Genomic DNA, 19,124 nt, shown 5'->3' with positions numbered 1-19,124 from the left:
GCGCCGATTGGGTGGAAGGAGGAGCCTTAGAGCCTTTGAGAATTCCCATTGGTCTGAGAATTCCTGCGTCGGCCATGTGGGTAGGAAGTGGCTGGGAAGGGAATGGGGGTGTTGAATTTGGATTTTGGAGGGGTCACTGGTGGACGGTCAGTTTGGGGCGCCGAGGGCGGAGATGGGGGTCCAAGAGGGCTGAGAGTGGGGATCCGGGGAAGCTCAGATGGGAGTCCGAGGAAGCTAAAAGTGTGGGGTTCTAGAAGACAGAGTCGGGGGAACCAAGGGGTTCAGGGAGGGAAGGTGTGAGAGGGGTCAGGCTCAGGGTCAAAGGTCCAAGGGGGCTGCAGGGAAGGGGCGCTCGGAAAGAGAAGTCTTGAGGGGAGTCTAGAGTGGGGAGGATACAAGGAGACTGAAAATGGATGTGTCTGAGGAAGCTTAGATTGGGGGCACAAGCGTGCTCAGAATGGGGCGTCTGAAAAGGCTTGAGGCGGGAGGAGGGTCTATGAGGACCTCGAATATTGTTAGAGAGCCGGGCTCGGGATTGCAGGTCTGAAGTTTTTAGGATGAGGTCTCAAATGAAGGTGTTTAAAGGGGGTCTGGGGTGCAGCCCTGGGGGATATGCGTGGAGCTCTTAAGAAAGGCTCCCAGTGGAGTCTGAGGCTGTTCTCTGTAGAGGCTTGAGACGGCAGACGTGTAGTTTGATGGGTATTTGGTGGACGGAGTCTGGGGGGAGTACTGTGGGTGCTCATCGTGTCTGGGCAGGGAGCCTACGGGTGCACTGTGTGGCTTTTGAGATGCTGAGGACATCTAGGTTTTCGAAACCAAGTGAGTTTCACTAGAGGGCTGAGGTGAGGCCCTGGCCCATGATGAGACCAGAAAGCTGGATCACAGTCTGCGGGTGGGAGGCTTGGTGATTTCAGCATGTTCTCCCCTCCCCACAGGAATGACCGGGTACACGGACTTGATGTCAATGGAGGATCAGGACGCCAGGGTTCCAGCTCTGGAACCATTCAGGGTGGAGCAGGTTGTCAGGACCGGGGGTGCAGAGGGTGAAGGTGGGAACTAGAGGGCGGGAGATAGAGTGGGGATAGGCAGGCTGACTCCTGGGTTTGTGGGCTGGGACTGCCCCCTCCCTCTCAATTCATCCTTACCCTCAGGGTCTAGCCCTACCCTCACCCCACCTCCCCATCCCCCAAATAGCCATTGGTCCCTCGACTTAAGGCCCTGGCCTGTCTGGGGACATCCTGAGCTACGCTCCAGAGGAGGGGCTGCTCATGGATGGCAGCATTCCTGTGTGGTCCAAAGGTCACACCTTCAGGGGGGATCTCTCTATCCTAGGCACCACCTGTAATCTACTATGTCCCTGACTTCATCTCCAAGGAAGAGGAGGAGTATTTGCTTCGACAGGTGACCTGTTTATCCCCTCTTCCCAGAACCTCTTCAACCCCCAGTTCTCGTAGGAGAGCCCGAAAGGTCACAGTGAGGATTCTTGCAGGAGGGAGAGTGCCACCTGGCACCCATCCCTCACCACCTTCCCTATTCCTTTCTCAGCACCTGCTGGGGCCTGTCAGAAAGGGCTTTTCCCAGGAAGCTTAGGGGAAACCAAACTGATGCTTTTTTTTTTTTTGGCCACGCCACGTGGCTTGTGGGATCTCATTCCCCTAGGGATTGAACCTGGGCCATGGCAATGAAAGTACCGAATCACTAGACCACCAGGGAACCCCCCAAACTGATTCTTAGAAAGGTGGTGGTTATTATGGAGCTAAGACTCCCTGTACTAAGACAGCCCTCTCCGGCTACCTTAGAGAGAAGGAGGTTATAACATAGGCTGAGGTAGCCCAGTTCACTCCCTTGAGATTTGGGGAATGAAGAATTTACAGTGTTCAGATTTCTGTGCTGAGATAACCCAGGCCTCAGAATGTTAAACGCTTCCCTGTGCTGATAGCTCAGCATAGACCCAGAGTCTTGGGAACAAGGTTACGAAGCACAGACCACCTGTGGTAGGTAGCCCAGTCTGTACTCTATTCTTAAGGTCTGGGGAAAGGAGAATTTTACAAAGCTCAGAGTCTGTGCACTGGGATAGCCCTTTGCAGCCCCAGAGCCTTGGTTATAGAGCACAGATCTTCCCTGTGCTATCCCAACTAGTCCTGTCTAGTTTGAGTCCCAGGAATGAGTTAGCTCCAAAACTCAGACTCTCATACTGAGACAGCCGCTTCCAGCCCCATAACAATGAAGGAAATAAGGAGATTTCTTAGACTTTTTGAGATAACCCTTTTTAGACCCTTGGGGTCTTGGCAGTGGAGAATTTTCAACGTACTCTCTTGGTTATACTGAATAGCCCAGTTGAGCACGTTTTCTCCCCCAGGCAAGAGGAACAAGGAGGTTCCAGGACTCAGACTGTGCTGAGATAGCCCAGGAATCACGAAATTACAGAGTGCAGACTGTTTGCTGGGCTGAAAGAGCCCAACCCAGCCCAGAGCTCTGAGTAGACTCAGACCCTGATTGGGTAGCTCTGGTTCCCTCCCTCAATCCCTAGACACAGAGGGGCTTTGAGGCCAGTGGCCTCCACAGGGGAAAGGGCAAGAACAAAATCCTGGGAACACTGTCTCGGAGAATGATCCCACAGACACTGAGATGACCCATTTCCACCCTAGGTGAAAACCCCTATGTTGGCCTGGGTGGGAGAATCAGAGAGGGTGGTCCTGGAAAAGGACTGACCCCCTTCCCACCTCCCAGGTCTTCAATGCCCCAAAACCAAAGTGGACCCAGCTCTCCGGGAGGAAGTTACAGAACTGGGGTAAGTGTCTCCGGCTGTGGGCATGGGTGATTTAGGGCTGGGGACTGGGGTAGGCAGCTCAGGTTGGATAGTCTCAGGACATTGAGGCGTCAGGGTGCCGGGGGGAGGTCCTTGAGGGTTCAAGGGGTCCCAAGGGCCAGGAGGATTCTCAGGGGTCAGTGGAGGTCCTGAGGGCTTAGGGATTTCCTGATGAGTTGGAGGGTATCTCTAGGGGTTTGGAGAAGTCAGGAAACCTTTGAAGGGTGGAGTGGTGATCTCCAAAGATTTAGGGGTCCCCGAGGAGGTCAGAGTGCTACCAACCACTGGGATATCCCTAATGGGGGCTCCACATGCCAGAGCTCCTTGTTGGGTGCCCTCAGCACCCCATTTCCCTCCCCCAGGTGGGCTCCCCCATCCCCGGGGGATGGTTCCTGAGCGGCTGCCACCGTGGCTCCAGCGTTACGTGGACAAAGTGTCTGACCTCAGCCTTTTTGGGGGTCTCCCAGCCAACCACGTCCTTGTGAACCAGTATCTGCCTGGGGAGGGCATCATGGTAACCACACTCTCACCCCGACCCCCAGACCTCGGATCCATCATGGGGCAGGGCATCCTGTCGACCCACATCCACTCTCATTAAGCAGCCACATACCCCAAGCAAACACTCACCTCCCTGTCCCCAGCTGGGGAGCCCCGCTTTCACCTGAGGGTGGGGGTGTGTGGACTCCTGCCCTGTCCAGCCCTGGTACCCACTCCCCAGCCCCACGAGGATGGGCCACTGTACTACCCGACTGTCAGCACCATCAGCTTGGGCTCCCACACCATGCTGGACCTCTACGAGCCTCGGCAGCCAGAGGACGATGACCCTACAGAGCAGGTGGGCCCTGAGACATCGCCCCATATCCTCTAAGAGGCCCCAATCCCACCTGCCTGCGGGGTACCCCTGATACCCTTCCAGACATCTTCCTCTGTCCCCTCATGGAGGGCACCCACATCCGCCCAGATGCCCAGCCCATCTGCCTGCAGGGTGCCCTAGAAATCATGATATCCACGGGTACCCCAATACCCCCATCTGCTGAATGAATACCCTGACAGCCTACAGATCCCCTGGCTCCATACATTCAGAGCGCTCCAGTACCGCATGCAGGGCTCCCCAGTTCTCCAACAGACACGGACATCCTCAGATACCCCAACACCAGCCACTCAGGGTTGTCGCTGACATCCTGCCAGACACCCTTTCAGTGGCCACTGCACAGGCACCCCAACACTGACTTCCTACCTCCCCCTCCAATAATGTGATCTGTCATGCAGGACACCCCCAGATTCTCCTTGGCACCTCAACACATGACTTGCTGCTCAAGGGCCCCCAGATATCCTGCCTCCCCTCTGTGTTGCTCATGACAGCAGCTTCCCTGACCTCTTTCTTTGCTGTATGTCTGACACCCCCTGGACACAGAAACTCCCTGGACACCCTGACACCAACTGCTCATTACGGCTGCCCTTTTTAATCCTACACGCTCCTAGATGCACTGACACCCCCTCCCACTCTGCTGGTGTCCTCAAAACATCCTGATATCCGCACATCCTCCCAGACCACACCTGTTCATCTCTTCCTCCCTTCCTGGCTTCAGCCAAGTCCTCAGCCCAGTTCCACTCAGTTTCCTGGGACCACTGATCCCTCGGTCCCAGCCCCAGCTCCTTGCAGAGCCCAGCTGCAGTTCCCTTAGGCCCTTAGATACCCCCATCTGCAGCCTAGTCCCTGCCAAGGGGCTGCTGACACCCCACCACCACCCCGTCTCCACTCCCCCGGAAGCCCGGCCCTGGCCCTGGCCCTGGCCCCCGCGGGATTTTCACTCCAAAGCCTCGATCCCTAGGAGCACACTTGCCCCTCAGCCTTTGCCCCTGGGACTCGCTGACCCTCGCCCCCTGAACCCCCAAACCCGCTGACCTCTCGCCCACCCCACTCCTAACTTCTGGGGACCCGCTAACCTTCAACCCGCCCCGCAGCCCCGGCCCCCGCCCCGGCCGGCCACCTCGCTGTTGCTTGAACCGCGCAGCCTTCTGGTGCTCCGTGGCACCGCCTACACGCGCCTCCTCCACGGCATCGCAGCCGCCAGCGTAGACGCGCTCGACGCCGCCTCCCTGCCGCGCAACGCAGCCGCTTGCCCCTCGGCGCAAGCTGGAGCCCGCTTGGTCCGCGGCACCCGCGTCTCGCTGACCATCCGCCGCGTACCCCGCGTGCTGCGCGCTGGCCTCCTGCTCAGCAAGTGACGCCAGGACCCAGGACCCGCTCGGATTCCCGAGCTCTCACCTGCTCTGGACTGCTGGCTCCCTGTGGGCAGAGGCGGTTCCCCCCGGGTTATTTTCCCAGTACCTGTGAGGGAACCACAGGAAAAGGCCCCATTCCAAATAAACCACCAACAAAACAATCTTACTCTGGTTTTGGACATTTGGGGGTGGGGGGCCAGATGTTTGGGTTCCTGAGGGGCGCTGCGTCCGGGACCTTAGATGGATGGTGTGGGCTGCCGAGGTCAGATGTTCGGGTCACAGAGTGGAGAAGAACCCAGGGCTCTTGAGGAGCAGGGTTATATCTGGAAACCCCTTAGGTGGGTGGGGTGAGCTTGGGAGGTTCAGCTACTGGTCTGCTGGGGAGGAAGGAGTTAAGTGGTGCTACTATCACCTGAGCTGGGCATCAAATTACCTGGGTCCAGGTTCCTCCTAGAAAGAGGTGGAGCTGAGCCTGCCCCTGGGCTTCTGGCTGCCTCAGGCCTGGGTGAGTCCTACTGAGGAAGTCTGGGAGGATAGGAAAAGGGCTCCTACTCACTGACTCTCTGTCCTCAGGCTCCCCAATATGGCCCTGCCCCCACGCCTGGGCCCTACACCCCCCTCAGAGCCCTTCAGCCACCCGCCTGGAGCCCCTAGGGAACTGAACACATCTGGATGCACCATCTGCTCCGCCTCTGGAGAGGAGAGAATCAGGTACGAGCTGGGGCTTTTGAAACTGTGGTCCCCAAAGGGTGGAGGCAGTAGCAGGGGCCTTTTGAGGGTAGGAGGTATTGTAGCTAAGATCACCTGGGGACATGAGAGAGGTAACTGGGGACAGGGGTAGGGTAGGGTGGATAATGGGCACCTAGGCTCACCCAGGGGCCTGTCAATGCCCCCCCCCCACCATCCCAGGTCAGAACAGGCCCAGAAGCTGGGGCAGGACTCCTTGGACCCTCCTGAGCCCTTCCAGGGTGGGCCGAGGGGCACTGAACTTGCTGCTGGCCTCCCCAGATTGCCAACGCCCCCTTCTCATGAGGACTCGGCTGGGGCCAAACACCGTGAGGTGAGCTGAGGTGAACTAGGCCCCTGTGCCAGTCCCTACTTCCTGTCTGTCTCCCAGGATCTGGCTTCCACACCGGGGATGAGGTGATGATTCTGGAAAAATGTTGGGCATCTGTATGGGGAGGGATGCTCTAGACAATGATTCTTTAACTATCACTATTCAGTATTTTACCAACTGAGAGAGAATTCTTTCATCATTGGCCCTGGCGTAGCCCCATTCCTCGTGGGGCTATCCAGCTCCATCACCCTCTCCCTCTCCAGAGCCCCAGGCCCTATACGTACAAGTTTCTAGGAGCCTTGAAAACCTGGAGAATTTGAACTAGAGGTTCTCAGGCCTGGCTCCACTGGGAAGTTTCTCTAGGTGGGAGCAACCCTGGTGCAGACCCAGAGATGGACTCTGCTGCAGAGAAGCACCCAGAGGGCAGGAGCCTGGGTGCAATGGGTGCGGGCCAGGCCTTGGTTGGCTCACTGGCTCTGACTCAGTCCCCTGTGTTCCCCAGCGCCCCATCTCTGGCTGGGGATTAGAGGCTGAGCAGGACAGCCTGCATCTTTGCCTTTTGGGGCTGGGCCTCCGGCTGCAGGACCTGGAGCAAGGCCTGGGGCCCTGGGCATCAGCCCAGAGCAGGATGGTCCAGCTGCAGGTGAGCAGTGGGAAGCCAAAACGTGGGAGGGTGGGCAGGGCCTCAGGAGTGGGTGCCAGCTTCCCAGGGTGGGAAATGGGTTTATTCCATGTTCCAGGTGTCTGGATGGCAGAGGGGGTGGGGATAGTGACTCCAGGTCTCAGGTCTCTGGTGCCCCTGCTGTGTGTGTATGGAGGCGGGGGGTGGGGATGGGCTGGTGTGGTGTTGGTGATGTCCAACCATGTGTACCCAGGCCCTACAGGCAGACCTGCGTGGGGCAGCTGAGCGTTTAGATGCACTGCTGGTGTTCGGTGAGGGGCTGGCACAGCGGAGTGAGCCTCAGGCCCGGGCATCCCTGGAGCAGGTCCTAAGGGCCTTCAGAGCCCACCGAGACAGCATCCTCCGGCAGCTGTGGCGGCTGCAGGCCCAGCTGGTCAGCTACAGCCTGGTATGGCCCACCCTGGCGGTCCCTGGCGCAGGCGCCGATCCCAACCCTCATGACCTCTGTCCTCTGACCAGGTGTTTGAGGAGGCCAGCACACTGGAGCAGGACTTGGAGGTCGAGGGGGACTCAGACGGGCCAGGACCTGGTGGGGTCTGGGGGCCCTGGGCACCCAGTAGCCTCCCCACTCCCGCAGAGTTGGAGTGGGACCCGGCGGGGGACGTTGGGGGCCTCGGGCCTTTGGGGCAAAGGACAGCCTGGACACCAGGGACTCCCTGTGAGCTGTGTGGCCGCAGGGGGCCCCAGGGCAGGGGACAAAGCCTTGAGGTGAGAGCAGGTGGGGTCACCTCCCCCCAGGCACCCAAGGGACCCTCTGTGTGTCTCCTAGCAGGGCCTTTTTCCCTTTCGAGGAGGTCTTCATGGCTCTGTCTCTCCCGGTGTCTCTTTTGCTTTTGGTGTCTCAGTGGTCTCCTCCCTCATCCCTCTGCCTCTCTTGGCCTCCAGGTGTCTCTGTTGTACCTATATTTATTTCCTCATTTCCTCTCACTCTCCCCCTCATTTACCCCACCACAGCCACACTAGCCTCCTGGCTCTTCAAATATTCCAAATACACTCCCATCTCGAAGCCCCCAGAGGCACACCGAGCTCACCTCCTCACTTCATTCCATCCAGTCTCTCCTCAAATGTTACCTCTTCAGAGAGGCCTGCCCTGGCCTCCAAACATTATCACTCCTTATCCTCTTATTTTATTTCCTAACAGCACTTACCACATCTTGACATTATACATTTATTAACTTATGGTCTCTCTCTCTCCTACTAGAATATAAACTCAATGGACGCCAGGACTTTGCCTGTTTCCATGCTCACAGTGTCCCCAGCTCCTAGAATAGCACCTGGCATGTAACAGATGCTCATTAAATATTTGTTGAATGAATGAATAAATAATGTCTCTCTTCTCTTGGTTTCTTTGGCTCTGCCCCTCTCTTCATCTCTCCCTGAGATCTCTCTCTTCCCACAGAATCTAATCTCTGTGACACTTCCCCCCTCTTGGCCCTTCCCCAACTTTGTGTCTCTTTGTCACTGATTCTCCAAGGACCCCACTCCTCTCTCTCCCCACAGGACATGCTCATGTCAGGCCTCAGCCACCGGAAACACTTAACAGGTCACCGAAGACGGTCCCTGCTCCGGAAGTCTCAGGTGAGTTGGTCCTCGGCCAGGTGTATCACTCAGGAATGTTGACGGCAAGTGACAGCAACCCGACCCAAATTGAATTACACACAAAAAAGAGGATGCTGTTTTTTTCATGTAACTGAAAAGTCCAGGTGGTGTTGAATTCAAGACCTCAAATACTGTCAGGGCTCAGTCCCTCCCTGTCTTGGGCTCTACTTCTCCAAGGTGGATTCCTTCTAGCAAAATGGCTGCCCCAGCAGCTACACACTCACTTCCCACTGGCTTACCCACCCCAGGAGGAGAGAGTGCCACTGACCTACGGCAGCCGAGTCCTAGGGCTGACTTCTGCTTCCCCAGCTTGGGTCATGGCCTACACCCTGAACCAATCACAGTAGCCAAGCTGATGGAGGGCTCTGGTTGGCCAGATCTGGGTCACATGCCTAACCATGGAGGTGGAGTTTTGAGTTCAGGAAAGTAGGGAGGTATGATACCCTTCTCCCCAAATTGAACCACTGTTACCAGGAAAAGGGAGACTGTTTGGAGGGCAGGCACTGACAGACATCCACTATACCTGGAGATATTCCAAGTCCATGTGGGGTCTTGGGGATGGAGGGAGTGCTAGGAAAGGAGGAGAAATAAGCCCAGCTCTGTAGGTCTGTGGGAGTAAGGTAAAGACCACATTAAATATCACTTCCACCCATTCTACTGCTGGCTGCTCTCTACCTTTAGGACAAGATGAGGCAAGCATCTCCCAATGTCCAGGATGTGATGCTGGAGGTAGACCCTGGGTGAGATGCCTGGGAGATGGGTCTGGGGGTGTGGGGGTAGGGCTTATGGTGGCAGCCCACCCATACATTGAACACTGCATTTCCCTTTGCAGATCCCCCACTCCTGCATCCAGGCGGCCCCTGACCTTCCTCCTCCTCCTCCTTTTCCTTCTGCTGGTGGGTGCCACATTGCTCCTGCCCATGTCAGGGGACTCCTGCTGCTCTCCTGCCCGACTGGCCAGGACACCTTACCTGGTGCTCAGCTATGTCAATGGTCCTCCCCCAATCTGACTACACAGTCCAGACATATGTAATAAATGGTCACTGTCAAAGGATGTGTCTTAGTCTGTTCGGGCTGCTATAACAAAATAACATAGACTGGTGGCTTATAAACAATAGAAATTGATTTTTCACAGTTCTGGAGGTTGTAAAGTCCAAGATCAAGGTGCCTGTAGATTCAGTGTCTGATGAGGACCCACTTCCTGCTTCATAGACGGCTGTCTTTTCACTGTATCTGCACATAGAAGAAGGGGCAGAGAATCCTCTGGGGGTCTCTTTTATAAGGGCACTAATCCCTTTCATGAGGGCTCCATCCTCATGACCTAATCACCTCCCAAAGGCCTCACCTCCTAATACTATCACTTTGGGGGTTAGGATTTCAACATATGAATTTTGAGGGGACACAAACATTCAGTCTATAGCAGGATATGTGGGGATATTGGGTGCTTGAGTACTGAGAATCTTGGGTATGGCCCTGGTACATCTGGACAGCCCCCTCCACAGATCCCTTTGCCTTGAGCACAGAACATGGAACTGAATCAGCCCATCTTGGGTTGGGTTCCCCCAGACCCTGAGACAAAGATTCAAGCACAGGTAGTTTTTTAGGGAGTTGATCCTAGGCAAATGGATAGGGGAATGGGAAGTGAACCATGGAAAGGAGATAATGAGCTGGTTGCTGCTCTGGGCACCTAGAGTGCCATCCCCCTAGGGACCTCTGGGAGACTGTGAGACACACTCAAAGTTGTCCCACCCAAGAGGTGAAGAAGTTGTGGCATATATGTACCAGCTCCCATCTTTCATTGGTTAAGGATTATTCCTAGAGATATTAACTCCCCAGCACTTCCAGCCTCTCCTGCCTGTAAACGACCCTCAGGCCAAGAGGCACAGGTGCTTGCTACAGGATGCTAGAGGGGTGCAGGTGTGCAGGAGGGGTGCAGGTGATGTTGGTGCTGGGTTGCCGACAGCACTTGCTATAGCCCCTGACCTGCATTCATCCACGTGCTCTGTTCAAACACTCCACATGGTGGGCTCCCAGGCTGGCCATCACTGATGCACGACTGTGAAAGCCCCCTTCTCCCAGGTCATCATGCTGAATTGCCAGGCTTCAGTCCTGAAGTCCAGTCCCCAGCCCCAGGTGTCTAAGCTCATCCTCTCCCCAGAGCTTAAGGTATCAGGACAAGGGGTAGAGCAGAACCGGACTCAAGAACAGAGGCAGAAGCCCTGTGCTAGGCTCCTGGATGTGCACTTAAGACAGATCCCTTCTCCTTTAATTCTCACAACCACCTGATGATGTGGCCCCGCTTAACAGAATGGGAAACTGAGGCTCTAGACGGGAAGCCACCAGCCTGAGGCCACACAGGGAGCAAGTGACTGAAGCCAAATCCGCACTGATTTAAAAAGAAATGGGAATTTGTTTTCGTGGGTAACTGAAAAGTTCAGGACTATAAGCACAGCTGGATCCAGAGGCTCAGTTCTTTCCTCTGTTTTGGCTTCACTCTTATGCAAGTGATCGCCAGAGTGCCCCTCAAAACCTCCAAGCCTACATCCCACCAATTTAGCAGCCAATAGGAGAGTTACTCTTCCCTTACAGTTCCAGCCAAGGACCCAAAGCCAGTGTCACATACTTCACTGGGGGCTGCAGTCAGCCTTGACGGAACCACGTGTACTGAAAACAGGGGAAGAAGTTGTTCTCCAAAAAAAATCAGGGAGCTGTCACCAGAAGGGGGGATGGACACTGAGGGAAGGGGGCAGGAAGCAGCAGATTCTGGGAGTGACTCCAAGTTCGGGGAGAAGTCAGGATGCAAACGTAGATCTGTTCTGTTTCAAATGCCAGGCCAGGTCCTGTCCCTGAGGAGGCATGGTGTTCCTGGGCTTACCAGCAAATGGGACAGGCAGAGTCTTGGCAATATTGACCCAACCGATTGGGTAATGGAGCAAATCCATGCCATTCATTCATTCATTCATTCATTTAATATTGACTGAGTCTGCTATGAACCAGGTCCTGGTCAAAGAGCAGGGCTATGATCGTGAACAAGTCAGGCTAAAATCCTGGTCCCTGTGGAGCTGACATTCTAGTGGGAGAAAGCAACAGTAAGTAAAAGAAACAGGTAAAATACATAACAGGTCAGAGAGTGGTTAAGTGCTAAGGAGAAAACTAATGTGGGAAAAGGCAAAGGGGGAGGGGTACAATTAGGATGGTTGAAGAAAGAATCAGGGAGACAATTATATCATTATGCTATAATTAAGTCATTATACCAAATTGCAGTGAGAACACAAACCAGGGGGACTCCTAGAGGGGTGCTGTCCAACAGAAATATAATGTGAACCACAAATATAATTTTAAATTTCCTAGCTGTCACAGTAAAACCGTAGAAACAGGTGAAATTAATTTTAATTTAATTTATACTCTAACGCAACATATCCAAAATATTATCATTTCGATATGTAATCAATATAAAAATAATGAGGTATTTTACAATCCTTTTTTCTTACTAAGTCTTTGAAGTCTGGTATGTGTTTTATACTTTATAGCACATCTCAGTTCAGATGCTTAATTTTCAACGCATAAAATGAAATGTAGTGCTACCAAAACAATACAGCTGTGTTTAATGACAAAATATTTTACACTGCTACAGTTTAAAATTTTAAGTTACTTAAAATTTATAAAGTTAAAAAAAATTCCCCAGTTGCACTAATCACATTTCAAATGCTCAAGTCACAGGTACTTCCCAGATACCATACTGGACAGTACAGGCCTGGAGGAAGAGCATTCTAGGTAGAGGGGACAGCAAGTGCAAAGGCCCTGAGGTAGAAGTGTGCCTGGCGCGTGGGAAAGCCAGTGTGGTTGGAGTGCGAGAATGGAAGGAGGTAAGGTGAGAGAGGCAGTAGGGCCAGATCAGGTGAGGCCTTGTGGACCACAGTGAGGACTTCTAGTTTGAGTAAGATGGGCACTGGAGGGGCTTTTGTTGTGTCAGCTTTCATTCTGATAATTTTTGAACTTGTACAAAAGGAGAAAGAATAGCATTACAAGTCCTTGTGAACTCATCACTGGCTCCAAATATTATCAACTCAGGGCCAATCCCGTTTAATGCTCCCAGGTGCTCACTCCCCTCTTCCTAGATTACTACTGTGAAGTCAATTCTAGACATTGTACCTTTCTATTCACCAGCAATTCATGGACCATCTCCAGAAGATCGATTCTGTTTTAAAATTTAATCACGGAATTCCCTGGCGGTCCAGTGGTTAAGACTCCATGCTTTCATTGCCGAGCTTGCGGGTTCGATCCCTGGTCGGGGAACTTTAGATCCCACAAGCTGTGCTGCGTGTGCCCCCCCCCACACCCCCGCAAAAAATCCAATCACAACGCTCTTACTACTATAAAAAAAATTCTAGTCATTCCTCTACATCACTTACGCCTAGGATGTCACTATTTGAGGGAGGGAGCTCAGCAGGAGTGCTGGGAATTTGAGGGTGTGGCTGGCTCCTCATCCTCATCAGGTACTGTGAGTTTCCCAGAATTCCCCAAGGCCCCACTGGGCCACCTCATGCACCTGGTCGCCCCTTTGGGACCACTGAGCTTGTGACCCAAGACAGGAACATATTCTAGTGACCCATCACTCTCAATAGGGTGGAGATCAGAATCTGTAAGGGAGAGCAGATGTTATTATTTCAAAGGTCAGAAATTTAATTTAAATTGATTGTTAAATCTGCGAAGAAGGTATGCATGAGAGATTTATAAAGTCTCAGAAGATGCAGGCTTTACTCTTCTCAAATCTCTTGTAAAAATGTATCCTCTATGTGAAGATCTCTGGTGCCCAAAGAGGAATGGCCAGTGATATGACCATTGTCTTTTTTGTAACTTTTTGTTCTGTTTCAAATTACTGAAAAGCTTTAAGACGAGTACAACAAACCCCCATATACCCTTTACCCACATTCACATAAAATGTTAACACTTTACCCCATGGGCTTCACCATTCACACTCTCACTAATATATATGTGCACATAATTTGGAACCATATGAGAGTAAGTTGTAGACATGATACTTTTAATTCCTAAATACTTCAGTGTATAGTTCTTAAGATCAAAAGTACAGATCTTATACAACTAGAGTACAGTTATTGGAATCAGGAAATTTAAAAACTCAATTCAAGTCTATTATTAACCCACAATCCATATTCCAAGTTATTCCAAGCCCCTTAAGTCCTTTATAGCAATTTTCTTAGATCAGGAGATTCTTTTAACAGACAGGTTGAGAGGCACTGACCCTGTGCCTTAGAAGAGTGAAAAACACAGCAGCAGACACAGAGATTACCAACGGGGGGGCTTTAACGTCAGCACTGAAGTGAGGTGGTTTATTTGGGATGTGATCCCAGGAGGCAGGAGTTAGGGAGTGGGGAGAGTGAGACAGGGCAGGGGAAAATCAAAAAACGTGCTCATGGAGTGATAGCCACTGTGAGCAACTGGGGCTCAGTCCCATGGAGGCACCTTGTAGAACACATTTCATTTGTCCCACCAGACAACAGGCACTTATCCAGTGACTGCTGTCCCCCACAGGCTGTAGTTTGCTCCTAAGGGTATTAACCCACCCCCCATAATTCCCCGAAAGCCCTCAAGCAGAGAAGCAGAGATGCAGGGGCTCAGAGCAGGAAGCTGGCTGCCTCTTGGGAACCCTCCTCTGCAGCTACAAGTGGGGTTGGGACATCATCACCTGCTGCCACATGTATTTAATTCACTGTATCATTATAACAGCCACAGGAGGGAGGCACTATTAGTATGCCCATTTTGCAGATAAGGGTGTTGAGGCACAAAGAGGTTAAATCACTTGCCTCCGATCATGTAATCAGTAAGTGTTGAAACTGCGATTCAAACCTAGGCATTCCAGTTCCAGGGTCCATGCTCTTAATCACTGCTCACTCACCTACAACTTCCTCCCTCAAATCAGGCAATCCCCTCCCTCATCCTCTCTACCAGACAAACTCCATTCCTCTGTAATACCCAAGTGAATGTCTCCCTTCCTGACCGGGATACCCAGCCCCAGTGAGAACTCAATCATTGCCTGCAGCCCTGCCAGAAGCTCCCATCCTGGAGCTTATTAAGGCTCAAGATCTTGGAGCTAGGAGTGAGCAAGAGGAAGAGGAGGGAAATGTAATGGGGGCTGGATAGGTAGGACTTAACCCCTTAAGCCACTTTCAAGACTTTGGCTTTTACTCCAAAATGGAGTCAGGCCAGGATTAACAGCATCACCCTGGCCAAAGAAACTGAGGCAGAGAGACGAACATGGCCGTGGAGGCCAAGCACCAACCAGAGACAAAGCTGAAGTAGAAGTCACTTGCGTGAACAGCACAGCCTGTGCTCTGGGGCACTCCAGGGCCCAGCATTTCTCCCCTCGCCCTCTCCAGGCCTTTACCCACACTGGTCCCCCTGCTTGGAAGCCTATCCCTACATTCTGGCAAATACTTTATAATTCTTTAAACTGCACCCCAACTTTATTACTATTTGGGTTCCTGCCTCCCCCACTGGGATTGGGGCAGAGACTGTGTTTCTCTTCTGTCCGTACTACCTTTGATCTGAGGCCTGGGCTCCCTTCCTGAGGTCCTCCTCCTCCTCTCAACTGCATTCAACTGCTTTCCACTTATTTAACCGACATCAGTGCAAATACAGCTGAGGGCTGCAAAGTGCAGTACTCCAGAGAATACCTAGGGCAGGTCTATGGGGGGGAGGTATGCCTGTGGCCTTTGGGTCCGCCTCTCCTCCCCAACCCCTCAGCCTTGCTAACAAAAATCCCAGCTTGTAGCTGAGGCTGGACTCCTCAGCCAGGTTTGAGGGCCCCACTACTACCTCAGGGGTTACCAGCCAGGTCTCCTCAGCTCCACTATTCCTCTCCTGCCTCATTACCCTCCATTAAGGAGTCTACTGGGGCTTCTTTGGGGTCAAGCCAGGCTGGGTCCCCTCCATGGATCTGCCCAGGAGAGAGAACTATGCGGCTCCAACCAACCTGCCATTCTAGAAGGCTCCAGAGGGGAAGAGACAGCTCCCCACACCCATCCCTTGCCAGAGGGTCACTAGTTGGTGTGTGTGTGTGTGTGCCTCTTCAAAAATCCCCCCAAACATTAAATCTTTAAGACCACCAACAGGGAAGTAAGCACATCCCCAATTTTATTGCCTTTTTGTCCAACAGTCCTGAGCAGGGAAAGGGGCAGGAATCGGGAGTCCTCCTCAGAAGTATCACGTAGAGGTCTTGAGGGGGTCTTTAATTGATTAGCTGGGGTGAGAGACTCCCTACCCGCTTCCTCATCGATCCTAGTTTGTCACAATGGGCGAAAGATTTTTCTAAGGGGATTTCAGGCTTCTCACCGGCCATCAGGGCATCTTCCCAAACTCCTCAGCAAAAAAGTCTGCTCTCCTCATAGTTACAACGAAGGGAGTCTCCTTGAGGAGCCAGGAGTGGTATGTTCTCCCGGGTCTAGAGAAGGGCGTGTCTGTCTCTTTCTGTCCAACAGCGGGGCGTCCTGGTTCCCCAAGGCCTTCGGGTAAGTAGCTCTCAGCTTGATAGTCCAGCCAGCCGGCGACCCAGGCTGCCCCAAGCCCTCATGGGTAAGTTTGACCCGTTACCATACATCGGGCAAAGTCGGGCATCTCTCGCCAACGCACCCTACGTCGCCAGGAGGGCTCTTCAATTCCCCCCATCTGTCGATCTGGTCTCTCAAGACCTCTCACCTTCCATCAGGCCGGTTCCCCGGTCCCCCCACGCAGTCAGGCGGGCCCCCGGTTCCCCTGAGCCACCGGGTGACGGCCACCGTCCATCCGGCGCGGTCTTCGGTACTCCCATGCTGTCCAGCGGTCTCCTTGGGCCGTCACCTTCGTCAGGTGGGGTCCCTGGGGCCCCCGCGCCGGGGGACTCCTCAGTCGGGCCCCGTGTACTCACAAAGGCACCCATGGCCGTGGCGTGACCCGAGCGTAGCAGCTGAAGCTGGCGCCGTCCGCGGCGGTACAGGTACTCGATGCGCAGTACGTCGGAGCGTGGCAGGCGGGCGTGCTGCCGGAACTCGGCCCGCACCCGCGACTCGGCGCCCGGCTTTCCGTGCCCGGCGCGCAGCAACTCGCGGTACAGACTCAGAACTTGTCTCTGAAGCCGGCTGTGCCGGCTCATGGTAGCAGCTGGGCCGCGGGCTCACACAGCAGACGCCCCACCGAGTGGCGCGGTAGAACAGTTGGGAGAAGCGGTGAAACGCGACAACTGACACTTGCGCCACCCACCCCCAGCTTTGCGGCGCCGTCGCGTCCCATAGGTTGTCGCTGCTTCTACGTCACAACGTTGTGAGTAAGGGGCGGAGCTTCTGGTTCACTGGCCCGCCCCACAGGAAATCAGTGTCCTTTAGAGGACGGTACTTCTGAGGGCCTGGATGAGGAGGGCGCTAGGCGCTGAGGCCCTTAGGTTTGGGGTCGGAAGGGACCAGGGATACTGACCTGACTCTTGGGTCCTGCCAGTGGAGAGAGCTAGAGGTTGGAGCCCTTGTGAGCCTCAGGGCTCTGGGGGCACTGGGAGAGAGAAGACAGGCACAGGCATGCTTTTGTCCTCAGTTATTTATTAAAGCAGTCTCGGGAAGCTCCATGCGTTCCCACCCGCAGAGCAGGTGTGCGTCGAGGGTCCCAACCCGGGGGACGGGCAGAGGGACGGGGTCACGCGGTGAAGTGTTGGGTCACAGCCGGCAGGACAAGCTTCTCGGTGCTAAGATGGCGTGAGAGATGGTGTGGGCTGTAAGCCCCCAGACGCAGCCTGTAGCGCAGGGAGTTGGGCTCTTAGCGCCCTCTACCGACATGAGTCGGGTCCGAGGGTAGGAGAGGGAGCGGCCTCCCTAGCTGTTGAAGTCCAGAGTCCAGCCCACATGGCACATTTCGACTAGGCTGGCACCCCGATGTCCAGGGAGTATCAGGTCAGCCTCAATTCCGTTAGAGTCCCCGCAGGCTACGCGGAGGCGTACTCGTAGGGCTGGGAGGCCTGCAATGCCACGACCCCCTCGGACCCTACCAGCACCCGGAGCGTGGGGGGCCGCTGGACAATAACCCGGAACCCTCCGCCCAGCGTGCGACCACGACCCGGCACACCTGGGCGGCGAGCTGCGCTGGGCGTGGGTTCTTATGCTAGAAGGGAGGCGGGTCGGGGACTGGGGAGAGGGTCGGAGTTTGGGAGTCAAACGGGAGATCTGAAACCGCTATGAATCCCCTCGGTGTCTCTATCAGAAATACATATCCAGGTCTTTGCTAGAGGAATAAGGTCTGGGATTTGCTTTAAAATCCTCCAGCACAAAACAAAAAGAGCGAGAGGAGGTGCTTCCCTGGTGGTGCAGTGGTTGAGGGTCCCCCTGCCGATGCAGGGGACACGGGTTCGTGCCCCGGTCCGGGAGGATCCCACATGCCGCGGAGCGACAAAGAGTGAGAGGAAAAGAAAGCAAGAGTGGCAAAATATTTGTAACTGTAATGGGGTTTCATAACACTATTCTCTCTTCTTTTGTGATGCTTGAAATTTTCCGTAATAAACACTTTCTTAAAAGGGAGATTTAGAGAGAGAGAAAAAAAAGCCTTTGGATCCTGTCACGTCTCTCTCACCTGTGTCTTCATAATCTAGTAACTGTTTACTGAGCACTACTCTGTGCCAGGCACTCTTTCAAGTGCTTTAATATTTTATTTATAAGATAATGTATGACACAGTATGTTAATAAAATATGCAATATAATATGATGCTATATTAATATCTTGTCACCTAATTTATATTATGTAATACATTTATTTGAAAATAGTGAATATTTAAAACAGTTTATTTTTAAAATAGTGAATATTTAAAACATTTTTTGTTTGTTTTAAGTTTTGGCCGTGCCCGATCAGGGATCAAACCTGCGCTCACTGCATTGGGAGGCAGAGCCTTAACCACTGGACTGCCAGGGACGTCCCTAAACACTTGATATTTTAAGTGACATTAAATCCTCACCAACACTCTGACAAGGTAGATCTGCAGGACCATACGCCTCTTGCCTCTTAGGAAACCAAGGCCAGAGAAGTAACGTAGCCTGCCCAGGTTCACATAGCTGGTAAGTGGCAGAGCCAGGTTTCAAACCCCAGGGATCTGATTTTATGGCCTGTGTTTTTAACCACTCTGCTATACATACTGCCTCACCAAAGATAATATAAAAATGGCTGCAAGAGCAATCACAGCTTATACTTACTGGGCACTTACTTATACCAAGCACTTAATTTTTTTAAAAATTTATTTATTTATTTTTGGCTGCGTTGGCTTCGTTGCTGGCACCAGCTTTCTCTGGATGCGGAGAGTGGGGGCTACGAGTGGGGGCTACTCTTTGTTGCGGTGTGTGGGCTTATCGTGGTGGCTTCTCTTGTTGTGGAGCACGGGCTCTAGGTGTGTAGGCTTCAGTAATTGTGGCACGCGGGCTCAGTAGTTGTGGCTCCCGGGCTTAGTTGCTCCATGACGTGGGATCTTCCCAGACCAAGGATCGAACCCGTGTCCGCCACATTGGCAGGCAGATTCTTATCCACTGCGCCACCACAGAAGTCCCCCAAGCACTTTATATGTATCTTCACAGCTACCCTATGTGGTGGGCACCACTCTTATCACCACTTTTTGTGGATGAGCAAACTGAGGCACAGAGAGAGGTTGAGTCACTTACCCAAAGTTACACTAGAAGTTTAAGAGACATAGTGGGGGTTTCTTGACCCTTTAACCAAAGGTTCTGGCTTAG

At 53.3% G+C, this 19,124-nt stretch overlaps 3 protein-coding genes across 12 annotated transcripts; 2 read left to right on the top strand and 1 right to left on the bottom strand.

Annotated features, from left to right (window-relative positions):
* The first annotated feature begins 96 nt into the window (after positions 1-96).
* Positions 97-5,039, top strand: ALKBH6 (alkB homolog 6). 9 transcript variants are annotated; one of them, XM_079908411.1, is made up of 7 exons: positions 97-146; positions 936-1,018; positions 1,333-1,401; positions 2,731-2,791; positions 3,151-3,323; positions 3,528-3,644; positions 4,775-5,039. In XM_079908411.1, exons 2-7 carry the CDS (start codon positions 938-940, stop codon positions 5,036-5,038), a joined length of 765 nt encoding a protein of 254 aa, XP_079764537.1. In that variant the 5' UTR covers positions 97-146; positions 936-937; the 3' UTR covers position 5,039. The 9 variants fall into 9 exon arrangements, with proteins under 9 accessions (XP_079764537.1, XP_079764540.1, XP_079764536.1 ...); XM_079908414.1 differs by having other exon boundaries at positions 127-146; positions 936-1,049; positions 3,172-3,323; XM_079908410.1 differs by lacking the exon at positions 97-146 and adding an exon at positions 375-819 and having other exon boundaries at positions 3,172-3,323.
* Positions 5,040-5,258: 219 nt separating this feature from the next.
* SYNE4 (spectrin repeat containing nuclear envelope family member 4) lies at positions 5,259-9,405 on the top strand. Of its 2 annotated transcripts, none has more exons than XM_079908408.1 (9): positions 5,259-5,373; positions 5,609-5,746; positions 5,945-6,095; positions 6,595-6,735; positions 6,968-7,147; positions 7,234-7,482; positions 8,275-8,352; positions 9,055-9,113; positions 9,206-9,405. In XM_079908408.1, exons 1-9 carry the CDS (start codon positions 5,276-5,278, stop codon positions 9,381-9,383), a joined length of 1,272 nt encoding a protein of 423 aa, XP_079764534.1. In that variant the 5' UTR covers positions 5,259-5,275; the 3' UTR covers positions 9,384-9,405. The 2 variants fall into 2 exon arrangements, with proteins under 2 accessions (XP_079764534.1, XP_079764533.1); XM_079908407.1 differs by having other exon boundaries at positions 6,968-7,162.
* A 4,052-nt stretch (positions 9,406-13,457) lies between these two features.
* Positions 13,458-16,893, bottom strand: SDHAF1 (succinate dehydrogenase complex assembly factor 1). The gene has a single exon (XM_079908221.1). It carries the CDS (start codon positions 16,520-16,522, stop codon positions 16,076-16,078), a length of 447 nt encoding a protein of 148 aa, XP_079764347.1. The 5' UTR covers positions 16,523-16,893; the 3' UTR covers positions 13,458-16,075.
* Between the last annotated feature and the right edge of the window lie 2,231 nt (positions 16,894-19,124).

This window comes from Stenella coeruleoalba (genome assembly GCF_951394435.1).
Source record: "Stenella coeruleoalba genome assembly, chromosome: 20".
Lineage (NCBI taxonomy): Eukaryota > Metazoa > Chordata > Mammalia > Artiodactyla > Delphinidae > Stenella > Stenella coeruleoalba.
Note: the sequence above shows the minus strand (reverse complement) of the source record. Positions and strands in the feature narration are given on the sequence as shown.